Source organism: Myotis davidii, unplaced genomic scaffold (assembly GCF_000327345.1).
Source record: "Myotis davidii unplaced genomic scaffold, ASM32734v1 scaffold929, whole genome shotgun sequence".
Lineage (NCBI taxonomy): Eukaryota > Metazoa > Chordata > Mammalia > Chiroptera > Vespertilionidae > Myotis > Myotis davidii.
Genome location: NW_006300205.1, coordinates 125323 through 141128, shown reverse-complemented (window position 1 = coordinate 141128; position 15806 = coordinate 125323). Strand labels below are relative to the sequence as shown.

At 37.2% G+C, this 15806-nt stretch overlaps 1 protein-coding gene across 1 annotated transcript in view; it reads left to right on the top strand.

Moving 5' to 3' along the window:
• LOC102767933 (protein unc-13 homolog C-like) overlaps positions 1-15806 on the top strand; it is a 175548-nt gene that overhangs the window by 117183 nt on the left and 42559 nt on the right. Inside the window, exons 6-7 of the mRNA XM_006776608.1 lie at positions 3035-3254; positions 14628-14855. Coding sequence (XP_006776671.1) covers positions 3035-3254; positions 14628-14855 — 448 coding nt within the window. The remainder of the gene's footprint in view (positions 1-3034; positions 3255-14627; positions 14856-15806) is intronic.

The following is a 15806-nucleotide window of genomic DNA, read 5'->3' as shown; positions in this document are numbered from 1 at the left end:
CGTTTCGCAGGGGTCGCCTAAATACATCCTGCATATCAGATATTTACATTACGATTCATAACAGTAGCAAAATTACAGTTATGAAGTAGCAACTAAAATAATTTTATGTTTGGGGGTCACCACAACATGAGGAACTGTATTAAAGGGCCGTGGCATTAGGAAGGTTGAGAACCACTGCTCTGGACGATCTCTGACCTCTCTATCCATGGATTGCCTCACCAGCTGTGTTTAATTCACCAATTCTGGGTGGTTGTTATTCCATTCAGCTGTTCCTTCTATCTGCTCTGTGAGAAGGCGCAGGGCCCATCTGTGTATTCAGTGCCATTTTGTCTCCCCCTGGACAAGCATTTTAGGTGCCCGTGGCCAGGAGGGCTGGAATTTCAGTGTTTGTGGGTTCACAGCTGAGGCAACTGGGCATTGTGGTTGTAGGGTCCTGGGAGGTATCCGAGGTATCCCTGTTGAAGGTAAGGCTGGGTTTCCAATCACAGCCACTCTCCCCTTCAAGATGGTGCAGTCTCTGTGGCAGAGCCTGCCACTCCGGGAGAGATTTCAGCAGTAGTAAAGGCTACCCAGCCAGTGGAGCCTGGTCCGCCAGTTCCCAACAGTCCTGTGGAATATAGCTGTCCCTCACTCACACATACACACTTTCCGCATGTCCACGCACTCTCCTTTCACTCTCTCACTCACTCACTATCTTGCAGCCTGCCGTCCCATTGGCCGCCATCTTCATGAACCTGAAGGAACTCTTAACAGTTCTTTGCAACACATCTTGATTATGAAATGGACAAAGAGATTTACTTGGCACAGCTACCTTTGAAAAGTGATAGATCCAGTTGTTCTGCCTATATAAACCCTAATACAAGGTCTCCCACTTGATGTATTCCCTTGTTTGACCATCCTGCTGCTCTGTAGACTCACATGAAGCATAAAGAGCTCTGACTAGACCAGTGGTTCTCAACCTTCTGACCCTTTAAATACAGTTCCTCATGTTGTGACCCAACCATAAAATTATTTTCATTGCTACTTCATAACTGTAATGTTGCTATTGTTATGAATCATAATGTAAATATCTGATATGCAGGGTCTTAGGCAAACCCTATGAAAGGGTCATTACACCGCCAAAGGGGTCGTGACCCACAGGTTGAGAACTGCTGGACTAGACCTTCATGGGTAGCAAGCCTAGACCGTGCTGTTCAAAGTTAGAAAATATGTTAGTAAAGCTTAACTCCCTAGTAAAGAATCTCCCAGGGCCATTACCAAACATATTCTAGGAAAACACATAATAAGAAAAATCTATAATAATAAAAGCATAATATGCTAATTAGACAAAGACATCCTTCTGGATGACTTTCTGGACGAAGCTGGGGCTGCAAGGGAAGCCTGGGTCCCAGGTGCCTGCCAGTGGCCAGAGGGAAGCCCAGGTCCTGGGTGCCAGAGGGAAGCCAGTGCCAGCAGCTGGGGAATGAAGGCCTACTCTTGCATGAATTTTGTGCATCAGCCTCTAGTGTAATAAGAAAGGGGAAAATGCTGTTACCATAATGTGGAATTGAAAAATAATGGGAAGTTGGTCATTCCAATGCTGTGAGAAGATATTCCAAAATGAGTTTGAAGGATGATGAATGCAAAATATAAATGGCCTACTTCTAGTATTACTTATCTGTGAGGCTCTTACAGGATTTATGTAAATATCTATTTCTTATGCATCAGGCAGTTGTGTGAAGTTACCTGTAAATGTAACTTCAGGGAGTGCTAGTCTTTCTCTCAGGAAGTGATCTGCTTAGTGGGATATGAGAAGTCTAGACAAAGACTTATCCAAATAAGCCTCTTTTTCTATTGATTGACATTTGTTGATTGAAAAATCTATCACCAACACTATTACTTAGTATTTACTCAATTTTTGAAGTCTGTAAATGTTACCATCACACAATTGGATCTTCAAATAATACCGTAGACAGACAGGGAAAAGAGGAAAGTGAAGCTTAGAGACCTTAAATCGTTCTGTAGATTATAAGACTCTTAGCAGAACATTCATTCACTTACAAAATAATACGTCATGCCCCTATTATGTGCCAGGGACAATGATAGGCACTATTTAGGCACAAAGGAAAGAAATATGATAGACAGTTCTTGTCTAGCATAGCCCATTTGAAATATCATGTGATGGGTCCTATGCTAGGGGTCTCAGATCTCCTATCTACCCATTCAGTAGATTTTTCCACCCCAACAAAGGTTTGTTATTAGAAAGTCTTTCATATGCTATGAAAAACTATCCCCTTTTAAAATACAAACTACCATGGTAGTGTGCCACATTTAACCTTTATCTGCTGCAGTTCCTTTCTTGTGAATTAGTTGTTCTGCTCTTTCCCACAGGATAGGCAATGAAAGCAGTTCTTTGCAGAAAGAACTATAGAAACATAGTTTAGGGATGGGGAGGTGTGAAGTGTCAGGCAGGGTACAAAGTCATTTTAGAGAGACTTGGGTAGGATCCAAAAGAGTGCTGAGGATGATTCTAGAAGGTAAGAGTCAGCATTGAGAATACAATTCATCTACTTTACAATTTATCATGAATGAACCTAGACTAAGGATATTAATATAAATTCTTTTTTTAAATTAATATTTCCTGGGAACATATTTAAGCCTGAGACTGGCTTAGGCTCTGAGGATCCATGTAGCTTTGAACTAGACTGGTTTCATCCTTGTCCTCATTGAGATTAGAGTATAGCAGGGACATGGACATTGTCAAGTAATTTGAGTTCTTTAGTGCTTTTCAAGAAGTGAGTACAGTAGAGCCCAGTCCAATCTGGTAGATGAGGGAGTTCTTTGAGTTCATATAATTGAATTGGGCCCTAGAACACTGAGAGAAGAGTGAGTGAGCAGAGTTACTGTGCTCACTGTCTTCACTTAAATCAGTAATCAGGGGACTCTGTCAAAAATAGCATTTTCAGGGAAAAGTGATACAAATAGTTTGTTTTATGTTGAAATTTTCCAAATGCATTGATTTGGCTTGTCTGGGGAATTTCTCTCTTCTTCACAGAAAATACATGTCTTCAAGAAGACCTTGCAGGCATTGATCTACCCCATGTCTTCCACCACCCCACACAATTTTGAGGTCTGGACAGCCACGACACCAACCTACTGTTACGAGTGCGAAGGGCTCCTGTGGGGCATTGCCCGGCAAGGCATGAAGTGCTTGGAGTGCGGAGTGAAGTGCCATGAAAAGTGCCAGGACCTCTTGAACGCCGATTGTTTGCAGAGTGAGTACTTGGCTGGGCTGAAGAGGTGGTTTTGTAGCACCCTCCTTATCCTATATATTTTCAGGTTAGTCCTCTTCAGCTCTTGCTAGTTTTCCTACCACGTATGCAAAGAAACACATACTGCCCATTCGGTCATGTAGTTGAACTTGGTGCGATTCCTACAGTGTTGAACTCACTCGGCGCAATTAGATTTCTCAGAGTGAGTACCTAGAGTACAATTGCACTGACATCCAGTAGAAAACTTCACAGGACTCCCAGTTGATTTTCTCATTTTACCTCATCATAGCTCCAGGGAGGTAAGTGAAAATGTGTAGAGTCATGTTCCTCAAACAGGGGCTAACACACACCCCTGAGATTCCAGCAACTGGAATTTTTTCCAAGCCTATTTGTGTCTGATTAAAGGAGCCATCTTCTTCTACATCCCATGCAAAGGCCTTAGATTGGAAGGTCTTGTGTTTGAATGTCAAAGACAAACCTATGTTACCAAATACATGACCTTAATCAAGAATTTTAACTTTTTAGGCTTTATTTTCCTCCACCAAATGAACAGGAATCACAGATTTACCTCAGAGAGTTATTGGAAATAGTCTCTTCTAATTGTCTGGCACACAGTAGGGGCTCAATGAATCTTAGTGGCCCTTCCACGCTTTCACACTTCCAAATAGGTACTAGTTGTGTCAACCTTCATGACATGTGCTACCTTAAATTTTCTGTTTTCAAAAAAAAATAATTATTTTTACTGATACTTTAGATCCAGTCCAGAAATGCCAAAATATCACACTCTACAGTACATATTACTGACTTTCACTGCCTTATTTATTTGGTCATGTGAGGTGACCTTAAATAAGTTAAAAAAACATTGCCTGAGAAATATATTTGAACATGGATTTTTATTTGCAAATAATGTTTTGTTTTTTCACATTTAAACACTGTCCCCTCTGTTCATTGTTTATATAAATGCGGTCAATGTAAGGTTCATGGGTTGCTAAGGGACAGAGGAAAATGTCAAAGTAAGGATTAAATAAGAAATGCTTTCACAACTGGCATTTGTAGTAACAGGAACATACATTCTATAATTTTCTCTACCTGATTAGTATTCTTCCTACACAGTCCAATCAGTTTGAGTCTAATAATAATAAATGTATTTTCTTAGCAAAAAAAAAAATAGTAGTAGTATTTCTCTGGGATACTACTGAAAAAAAGTAATATATATATATATATACATATATATAATATATATATATATTATACATATATATGAGTAAAAATTGCTCAGCTAATTTACTTAAAGTCTCATAATTAAATTAAAATCCAATCCATTTGTTTAGAAAGTGAATTGTAAAATAGGCATCTAAGACATAAGCTTATTAGGTCAAGGACATTTGAAAAACAGGTAGGAAAAGTATTGCCATCTAGAAACAAATGGCTTGAATCCCTTTAAAAAATGATACAGATCATACCTGAGAAATGAGCTTATCCTTCTTTCAATCTTTTAAAGAACAGAAATGCCACCCATTTATTAAGCTTTAGAAACATTTTCATAATCCATTTCCTTTTCTTAAGACAACATATATTATTGGATTTTGGCCAAATGGGTTTTCAAGTATATGAATTCAGCTTTACCACTTTTCACAATAACTATCAAATTTAAAATTCTCCCTATGGAATTAGTGACATTTCTTTAATAAATTTCTCTTGATCATTGCTTTAAGCTAGATATTTACAATGGGAACACCTTGCGTGAGATATTTCCATGTATGCCATCATTGAAAAGGAAGGAATAAAAAATTAAGAAGTTAAGAGATATCAGAGTTGGAAGGTGTAGCTAATGCAACCTCCTTCTCAAAATGGTCATTCAGTCTCTGAACACTTCCAAGGAAAATTTAATACCTTGATAGACAGCTAAATTCATCACTAGTGTATGAATTAAAATTTGAACTGAGTCCTTCCTGCTTCCTTTAACTTCTATTATTTAAGCCAAATCTTACCTCTAGAGAAACATTTAATACATTGATTCCATTGCATATAACAGTTTTCACACACTTGAAAATAAGTTTTCTTTAGGTTTCTAGGACTCATTTATTGGCTAATCCTTTTCTGCAGTCTGTCAATTTACACACATATTCTTTCTCTCACATGCACAAAGGAAGTAAAAAGACTTTACACATGGTCTGACCAATGACCCATGCAAAAGAGAGAGTATTTAAATTTACTTCAAATTGAGTTGAGTTTAATATTTCATTTCCATCAAGTGTTGGGTCTGTGACTTATACTTTTGCAGTCAAGTGGGATCAAATCAGATTATTAGAAAATCCCATTCACTGCTTCAGTACTTCTTTGAAGGTTCGGAGCGATAGAAAAACATCAAATAAGTTCCCCGAACAGTCTCACCTTAGCTCCTCCTCGACTGAGTTTACTTGGAGGTGCTTCTTATACTTGTCTGTCTTCCTGGTCCAAGGCTCTTAGCTCTACAGTTACAGGTGGGAACAGAGGCCTGAGAAAGAGATCTGGCTTTTCTTTCTGTTTCAGTTCCAGGCCAGTGGCAGTAGCCAGGGCCTCACTGCACCTCCCCTCTTTTTTAATTAACTCATTTGGGTCTTGCTATCTAAAAAGACCTTTTTTTTTTCTTTCTGATTTTTGTAAAACCTTAGGTGGTTGAAGAATTGAGATGTTAGTGACCTTGAATGATGTTAATATAACCCATAAGGAACTTGCTATTACAGTTATGGTAGCAACTTTAATCTAGAAAAAAAGCAAAAAAAAAGTATATGTTGGCTGGAACGAGGAGTGAGCAGCATGAAGCATATGTAGAGGAGAGAGCATATGTAAAATATTTTCTTTATCTTTTCAAAGTGGAAAAGAGACAACTTCAATATTGGAAAAAATATTGGTATCTAACCCAACTGGCCTTTACTTTCTTACATATTTCCAAGGAAGGAATCCCAGAGTCCCACTGAGTAAGCATTCTGCCTAATAAGGATGGAAAGAATTTCTCCAAAAGTTAAGGAAAGCAGCATCTCATGGGCGTGTTTGTTTGTTTGTTTGTTTTTGTTGTTCTCTGTGTTCCCCACTGATGTTGTATAAAGCTCATGTGTCCTAATTATTACCCAGTGCAAGTTCATAACATTGGAAAGTCTGGCTAGGGTACTCCTGTCTGCAAACTAGATATTGATTCTCTTTCTTTGTATTTGTGTTGCCACATTCTGCAATAGTGATAGCTTAAGGTGGTTATTTGTATGGAGCAGCTTCTGTGGGTGGGAGCTCAATGCTGGGCTTTCAGAGCTCAGAAGGAAGTAATTGATGTTGTCCCTCAACTCCAACCTATTTTCTAAAACTTAATTCAGATGAATAGATGTGAACACTTATCTTGGAAACTTTTGACATCTACTCTTTCAACAGCAATTATACAAAATATGCTAATGTAATGAATACTCAGGAAGCTTAGAAGTAGAATTCTGCATATTCACTACTATACAAGGAGACCATAGCCTTTATTTCCCCAGAACTTAGACACATTTAAGCACTGGTGGCTGCTTAATAAATGTCAGTTTATTAATGAGGACCTAAGAACTATAGTTAGAAATGTCATGTAATGATTTAAAGATCATTCTTTCATAGAACCATTGATTTTTAGAGGAGCCTTTAAGATCAGTGGATTAGATTTCACTGAGTTCACACAATTTAGCATCTTGTCAAAAAAATAAAAAGAATCAAGTGGATATTATAGTTAGAGTTAGAACTCAGTATTCTCTCCTAATTTATAAAGAAATATACAAAGTTGGCCCTACGGAAAGAAAATGAAAGTTGTTGGATTTTATTTGTAGTGCTTTTCCAGTCTCGCATAGAGTTCCCCTGCCTGTAAGACATCCCGTGCTGCCCAGGTAGATCTTGGCTTCACAGAACTTCCCATCATGATGATGCCTCATGCACACCCCTATCACAACATGCTATTGCACTGACTCTTCAACCACACTAAAGAGGAATTAATCTGATACATTACTGTGGGTAAAAGTGGAATTAGTAGTTAAGTTACTTTGATACAATGGCCAGTTCCTTAACCCAAAAGAATAAACTAATAATTGAGTATTTTCAATTGCTGGGGCTTCTGTAGGGGGATGAAAGGATAACTATGTCTTATATTATGTCATACAGGTATCAACATAAACATAAGAAAGATCTAGTTTCTCATCCTGCTACTACTGGAATTTTTAAAACCTCTTTGAGCATCATTTCCACAGGTGTGAAAAAAGCTGGTAATACCTCTTAAGGCCCTCCAGCTAAAGACTAGCAGGAACACACTCGTAGTTTTAAAAGTTTAGTTTATTACCCATTGCTGAAGGGAGCATGCAGAGCAGGGTGAGCTGTGTAGTGTCTCAGTGAGAGGATATAGCTTTTGACTCTGAAATTTTTAAAAAGAGAGTATCTAGATAATGCTTATGAGGTGTAGTAGCTTTGACATACAATTCTGTGAGTGGATTCCTGATTTTGTCTTCCTTTAATATGCAATACTAAATGTTAGTGTTTACAATTAATGAGACAATTGAACATGGTGGAGGTGGTGGAGGTGGAGGGGGAAGAAATGTTGCTTTTTGTTGGTTTTTGGACCCAAGTTCACTACCAGTGAAGTCATTTCATAGAGGGTGGCAGTGAGGGGGCCAGCCTTGGGAGTGGGGACGATGCTGTGCTAGAACTGTGTTCCTCCAATTATTTTTCTGCTAATTATCAGTCCTTTGTCGGTTTGCCAGAAATCCTGTGGAGTGTGTGGCTTTTATTATATAAGAAAAAAGGAGGCGGCTGACTTGAAGACTGGGGGAGTTGCAGGTTGGTCCTTGAAAAGAATAAAGACATGTTCAAAGAGGAGGGATAAGATTGTCTTGGGTGTGCAGCAACTAAAGAGCAAGGGTAGGAAATACTAAGTACGTGTCCACCTACATGATCTCATGGGAAATAAAAACAGAGCGGCACCAAAAGCAAGCCCACCTACGTGATTTTACCGGCAAAGAAACGAGAACAACAAAGTTTTTCCCATACAGAGTCCTAGACAGGGAAATGCCTCAGTGCCAGCCCTCTGTGCTTTTCATGCATGCTAACAAGGTACTCCTCCGGGTTCACCAGCCCCCAGTGCAGGTAAGGATTTATGAATGTAAAATAACAAGCATTGCATTTATTATTACCATTATATGTATTATTTTCTTTAAAATATCATAAATACCATGTATCATATAAATAATACTCAATATTATAATAAATATTTATTATTATTACATTTTCTAGTTTCTTGAACTCTATTTTTTTATCTTCAAGCACTTCATTGGCTCCCAATGAGCAGAGTTAAGGAGCATTTAGCATACGGTAGACATTGTGTGTGGCCCTGTACTTGGGAGAGTTTCCAAGGAGTTGCTTCATGGGTCAAGTACAGAACCATAAAATTTCTCAATGTGTAATTCCTTAATAAGTGCTTGTATCTTCGCCCGTTTGACATTCTGAAATCCCTATACATGTCCAATTATTAATATTAAAACTATAGCCATTTTCTCATTTAATCCTTAAAAAGACTCTGTTAAGGAGGGTACTATTATTTTTTTCCTTTTGTTTTTCAGATGAAGAGATTAAGGTTTACAAAGATAAAGTAACTAGCCCAATTTCAAATGGTTATTAAATGACAGACCAGGATTCACACCCAAGACTGTTTCCTCTCTACAAAAGCATCATGAGCCACTATGCTTTTTCTACCTTATTTAAGTTTGATTTTCTTGATATATTCCTTCCATTTACATTTGGACGTATGCCCTTGTTTTACACCGATGACTAAGTGCATGAGGTATATAGGCCAACCAAATTCTGCTTTCTAGTGATGGGCCCACAGTTTTTGTTTTCAGAAAATTCCAAATTCAAAGCCAGGGGCGAGGTGTACTTTATATCTACATAAGGTGCTCCCACAACACATTTATCATTTTACACTAGATTTATTCTCGTTTATTGCAGGATTATGGCCTAGCACATTAAATGAGACCCAGCACTAAATTAGTTAAATATAGTAATCATTTTATTTTAGTCTCCCCTAAGAAATATTTTGTCTTCTTTATATATCGAGTGTATCCTATTTTCCAAGCAGTGTGCTAGAGACCTGGAAAGCACACTTAAGTTAATTAAGGTTGGTCTTGCAGGCTAGCATATAGGATATATGTATTTTTCAGGTAGCTGTGACAGTGCTGATTGATACATATTCAATAATTTTGTGAGGCATTTGCTGAAATCCGCCATATTAAGCATAGTTACACCATAAACATCTGCTAATGCTACAAATCAAGTTTGTTGTTTTATTGTTGTTGTTTGTTTGTTTTTTCTGTGTGTGGGTGGGGGGGAGGGGAGTAGGAGTAGATGTGACCACTGCGTTTAGAAAGCCTCTTCATCTGTTAAGGAAAATATAAGATCATTTGCTGAGATTGGAGGGTAAGGGGGTGAGATAGGTGGAGAGAGCTGAAGTGTTTGGAACAGCTGTTGAGGAAAGTAGGCGAGAAGAGACTGAGTCCAAGGAGAATATTGCAGTTGGTACTTATAGATAGATAATTATTTGGAAGATGCACTAAAATTGTAAACTGCCATATAAAGGTGGTGAAATTGTGAATTTCACATGAGATTTATATTTTGGGTAATAAATAAAAATTGGCTGTCTCATTAAATTATGTAGAAGAGAATTGTGTGGGATAAGTTTGCCTCTGTTTAAGGTCAAATTCTTTTGCAGTTTTGCTGTTCATAATTGTATTGACTGATATGTCAATTAATTGTTTTAAAAATAACAATGATGCATTACATTTGTACAATGTATTATACTTTACAAAGTGCTTTTACTGTACATTATCTCTTTTTATTTGATTTCTTTTTTATCTCTGGTTGACATATTACTATATTTCAATTAGGTATTAGACACTTGGAAGGAAGACTCATATAAATGCAAATGTAAGGTTGTCTCTGATGACTTTGAGACAAACATTCAGGACAATTTGTACCTATTTAAGAAATAGTGTGTGTGTGTTTTAAGACAATATATGTGGGTTTACGCAATAGGGCAATAAAAAGTATTTATAGGTTAGTGACAAAACTTAATTATGAATTGTCTCTGTATCTCTGAACTAAACAAATCAAAGTTGAATTATTTTCTTCAGATCAAAAATATAAAAGTAGAACTTCTAAAAAGTTATATATATAGGATGTCCTCCAAAACTGTATACATACACTTTGGGTAATTATAAAGGGAGTTTTTATTAAAATACATTTTATTTTCAAAATTGAGCTATCAGCTGTTAAGGTGTGTATACATTTTGGTGGGACACCTGGTATATTTCCTAGAAATAACAGATAAAAGGCTTAAATATAAGTCTCTGCTAACTTGTTCTCTTAGCCTGGCATTTTCACAAGTTGTGGGTCTATTGTCTGTACAAGTTAGAGATTTTCTACTCCAACATCAAGAGTATTTGTGAATGTGATGCTTTTCGAATTAATTCTTTAAAAGAATTCAAGGAGCAATTGTAAAATACAGAGATTTGATTTCTTTAAATGAAACATCTCTGGACATTCCAGCCTTGAATTTAATAGTGTTGACTTGAAAGAGCATTTATTATGTGGTGGTGGTCAACGGGCTCTTCCTAAATTTAGAAGAAGAAAAAACACTTCCAAAATATATTTAATATATTGTCTCTTGGAGACTTTAATACTTTTTCCTGGAGCTGGTGGGAAACACTCATTATCACAAAGATAATAGTTGCTCAGCGTACTGGAGGGAGTCAACATTTTTATGATACTTCTCTTTGAACATTCTTAGGATGGCCTTTGCAAACCAAACATTTGGGACACTTTTAATCTTGTAGGTAACTTTTCAAGCCATCACTGTTCTTTCTATTTAATAACTATTCCAGTTCTTATAAAGTCTGCTCATCAAATAATCCTGTTATTGGTGGGGTGCCCTCTCTGTCCCCACCTGTTCTGGTAAAAGTGGAGCTCTTGGCGTGCCATGGGGAAAATAATTTCCTGAGGCCTCATCGGAGGATGAAGTACCATGGAAAGCTTTATTGGTGTAAAATTAAGAGGGTTCCCCTCCAAGGTCCCATCTCTCTTTGTCTCCCCGCGGAAAAAGTCCAGCGGTGTCTTCACAGGGCAAGGGTTCAAGCCACTGCCCAGAGTTTCCGCTCCATGTTGCCGCACAGCCCAGCCAGCACCTGGCAGCTTAGCCCCTGTTCCCAGCTGCGGTCCATCGCACGTGGGGTCCACATGGCTGGGGCATGCATGGGCAAGTGTGGCTTACAGAGCCAGTGAGAAGCAGAAGAGCAAGAGCAAACGAACAAGAGAAACACAATTCTTGGGGATTAAAACTGGGGGCCGAACCAAACAACCCTTCAGGATTGTGTGTGCTTGCAGTGGCTCCACGCTCCTAGTCCAGTGATGGCAAACCTATGACACGCATGTCAGAGGTGACACGCGAACTCATTTTTTGGTTATTTTTTCTTTGTTAAATGGCATTTAAATATATAAAATAAATATCAAAAATGTAAGTCTTTGTTTTACTATGGTTGCAAAGATCAAAAAAATGTCTATATGTGTCACGGCACCAGAGTCAAGTTAGGGTTTTTCAAAATGCTGACACGCTGAGCTCAAAAGGTTCGCCATCGCTGCTAGTCAGTTGTCCTTCTCCCAGCTTTCACTGACTGACACGCACCTGTCATATGTCACCTTGACTTCACTGCACACGTGCCCATCTTCCCCTGTGTTGGACCCCTATCCCAAGTGATTTACAGGGAATAGACCTGTGGTTCCCCAGGGGGTGTGTAAAACTACAGCTTCCTGGTGACGCTGCCCAGAGGACTATGTTTACAATGGCTGCCCTTTCCTTTGCTCTCTTTCTATTATTAATATTAACTAGGTAGTTGCAGTGGTGACCATTGCAACTGGTGTTTAGTCTAGCCTACATTAATTTTGCTGTGTAAGAATTATGTGCTGTGAAGTTATGCCAACGTAAGCAACATCCAAACCTGTAAGAATTTTTATGAATTTATTTGAGGCAAACTCATGATAATTGCCAGGAAGCAAAACCTCGCGGGACTGAGAAAATGCTCCAGAAAATGACACTTGTGCATCGTATGTTATGCATTAAAATCAAAAGAGGAGGCATAGGTAGGTTACATGAAATCTATTGGTGATAGATGAGGGAGGCAGGAGAAAGTAAAGTGAGGGACAGGAGGAAACCTCTGGGATTGGATAAAAAGTAAAATGATAGACACATTTATTTTACACGGGGGGCGGGGGTGCAGGAAAGTTAACAGTTAACAATTAACACAGTAACAGTAAGAATGCGGGGATTTGTGTTCTGTGCTCTGGTACAGTGATTGTGCTTTAAGGGGAAATTACTTTGTTGGTACAAAGACATGTTTTTCGGGTGTGTTATCCTAGATGCAAAAACAGGACAGACTAGATCAGTTAAGACTGACTTTGGTTAGGGAAAAATACTGCCTTAGGACATGACTACTGCCATGAATTGCTTTTAAAAGAGTGTTAATTTCAGACCATCCTATTTGGTTACTTTAGGTCTCTGAGTTTGTAAAGCAGCCATGCAGGCCTTCCCTGAGCCTGTCAGGTTTGGTATGTGGCCCCTTTTAGTCCACAGTTATTGATAAATTATAAAAATGCTTAATTGCTTAATGGTACATAATGTACAAATGTGTAGCTGTTCTAGGGCATGTTTTAACAGAGGACTAGAGCATTTAGAATGGCAAATTACTTTAAATGGAAGGCAATAATTTATAGTCCTTTTTTAAAAAAATGTGACTTGTCCTCAAAGGTTCTTTGGTGTGCTTTTATAATACTATTATTTAAGATAATGACTGGGAATCTGTTGTTTCTACTAGTACAATGCACCTCTCTTTTAACTGTCTCTAATTACAACTTGATTATTATTAATAAATTTTTCCACTTCAGTGAATAAATGTTATGCTTTCAAATTAATAAAGATTTTCACTAAATGACCTCTGTCAAATTGTATATGAATTTATAAAAAGGAAAGTTAGTAGTTGACCTTTTCTCTTTTAGCTTCTATACTTAAATTGGCTTAAGATTTACAGAATTCGATTGAAAAAAGCTTACTAAGGCTATCCTTTTAGAAGGAATTGTGCAGATAATTTATCCCATTTAATCTTAACATTTTATGAAATACTTGATGAGTATACATATTTTCAGAAATATAATATTTCAAAAAATCTAATACACGTTGGGAATCCTTAGTCAGGTAGAGGAATATTGGAGCAATTACTAGCTATGAACACAAGTTTCTTATTCTTTTCACTACATCTTAATTGCTTCTGTGCCAAAAAAAATATTTGTTTTCAGCAGTGGCAGTTCCTATAGATGGGCTTTTGCTCTCTCACTTCAAACTCACTAAAAAACTATGAGAGTTGAAATCATGGTTCACTAGTTACTTGTTCTGTAATACTGAGCAACCCAGAGGCTAGACAAAGCACAGAGAATATCTGTCTGGTAATTGGAAAAGGTGAGGGATCCAAGAATGAACTATTGGAAATACTTCACTGCCAGAAGGATTTGTGTTAAAAACGAAAAAAAAAAAAAAAAAAAGCCCAGAAATTTGAGATCAATCATTAAAAAAACCCCACAATGTCCTAGAAAAAAAAAAGAGTTTTGAGTGGAAAGTGAGAATTCAGTCTGTTCAAAAACATGGCCTTATTATAGAATAATAAGTCAAGTCTATGGTCTCTTCGATACTTCAGAGGTTTTCTAGCCCAATGCTTTTCAAATCTTTTTCAAAAAGCAGAATCACTTTCATTTCAAGTATAATCTTATTCTGTATTTCAAAATACAACAAATAGTGGTGGCTTTTAATTTATAAGAAAAATTAATCATTTAATTATGATAAAGTCCATCAACAAAAATATTAGGCACTTTGGATGGAAACAAGCATTTGAGATATTGATTTTGAGTGACATTTGCCATATATATTTCCTAATTTGATTTGGTTGTCCATTTAGTAGATGCATGCAGTATATAATACATTTGATTATGTTCATTCTTTTGGGGGTTTTGCAAATTTGTTTTTGAAAACACAAACCAAATATTTGCACAACCCCTGATTTAGTCCAATAATACAAGTGAGAAAGCTAGGGCTCATTGAGGTGCATTCACTTGCCAAAAACACGAGTCCTGAGTCTCAGCATTCTGACTTGTACTCCTATTTTTCAAAAAAGCCACTCTGATTCCTCAGCATAAAAGCATTCATTCATTCTCATGTTCCTCCTCCTTTTCCTCCCTTTCTTGGGCCATCTAAAAGTAACCAGACGTACACTTACACCACCATTGATTTTTCCATTTTAGGAGCAGCGGAGAAGAGTTCTAAGCATGGTGCGGAAGACAGGACTCAGACAATTATTTCCGCTATGAAAGAGAGAATGAAGATCAGGGAAAAAAATAGGCCAGAGGTGTTTGAAGTAATTCAAGAAATGTTTCAGATTTCTAAAGAGGATTTTGTTCAGTACACAAAGGCAGCCAAACAGAGTGTATTGGATGGGACATCTAAGTGGTCAGCAAAAATAACCATTACAGGTAAAAAGAAGTCTTTAAAATTTGTATTCAGCATTGAGTTTTTATGTCTTAGGAATCACTGCTTAAAATAATTGCAGATAAAATAAATATAATTTTCAATCTTGTCAATATTGACAAGAAGTCTAATTGGTACTTCAGATTTCTAAAATATATAATGGATAACTGAAGTAATGTCTTGTCCCATCTGTGTCTTGTTTAATCAAAAGCTGTGTCTTGGTCTAATCGAAAGCTCTTCCAGCGTAAGAAGGTTCTGTTTTACAATAGACCCATCAATATCCTGCACTTTACAAGAGATTATTAGCTTGGTTGCTTCCTGCAAAAAATAAATTGCAAGAGTACCTAATGATCTCCTCAGTCGGTTTTTCTTAATAAGAAAACAAATAACGTTTTACTTACTCCTGGATCAATAACTCTCATCCATTTGATCTTTGAGTCAAGAAAATTTGAGTTTAGTGATATATAGTAATTTGAACTTCTGAGGTTGCTTGTAACATTAACAGTAGGTGTGTTATTTATTATGTTAAGATTTACCAAGGCTCTTAACTTACTGATAGAGTATTTATAAGGTAGAATAAAGATAATTCGTCTATTGGGTTGAGTTGATCTGTACTGACAGCAAACTCATAAATAAATAAGTAATTTTAAATTATAGGTCTTTGAATTATATTGTGGAAATTTTTGCATATTGTATGTGCATGGTTATTTCTCTACACATGTATGTATAGATAGATAGATAGATAGATAGATAGATAGATAGATAGATAGATATAGATAGATATAGATATAGATATAGATATAGATTTCTTTGGAGAATCCTGATTAGTACAGAGACTAAAGAGCAAGGGGAAATTACGATTATTCTGCATAATCAGAAGGTACCCTGAAGTAAGAGACAGATATATCTTTTTTGCAGTGGCTGGAAGTGGGTGGGACAGGGAGAAATACATACAA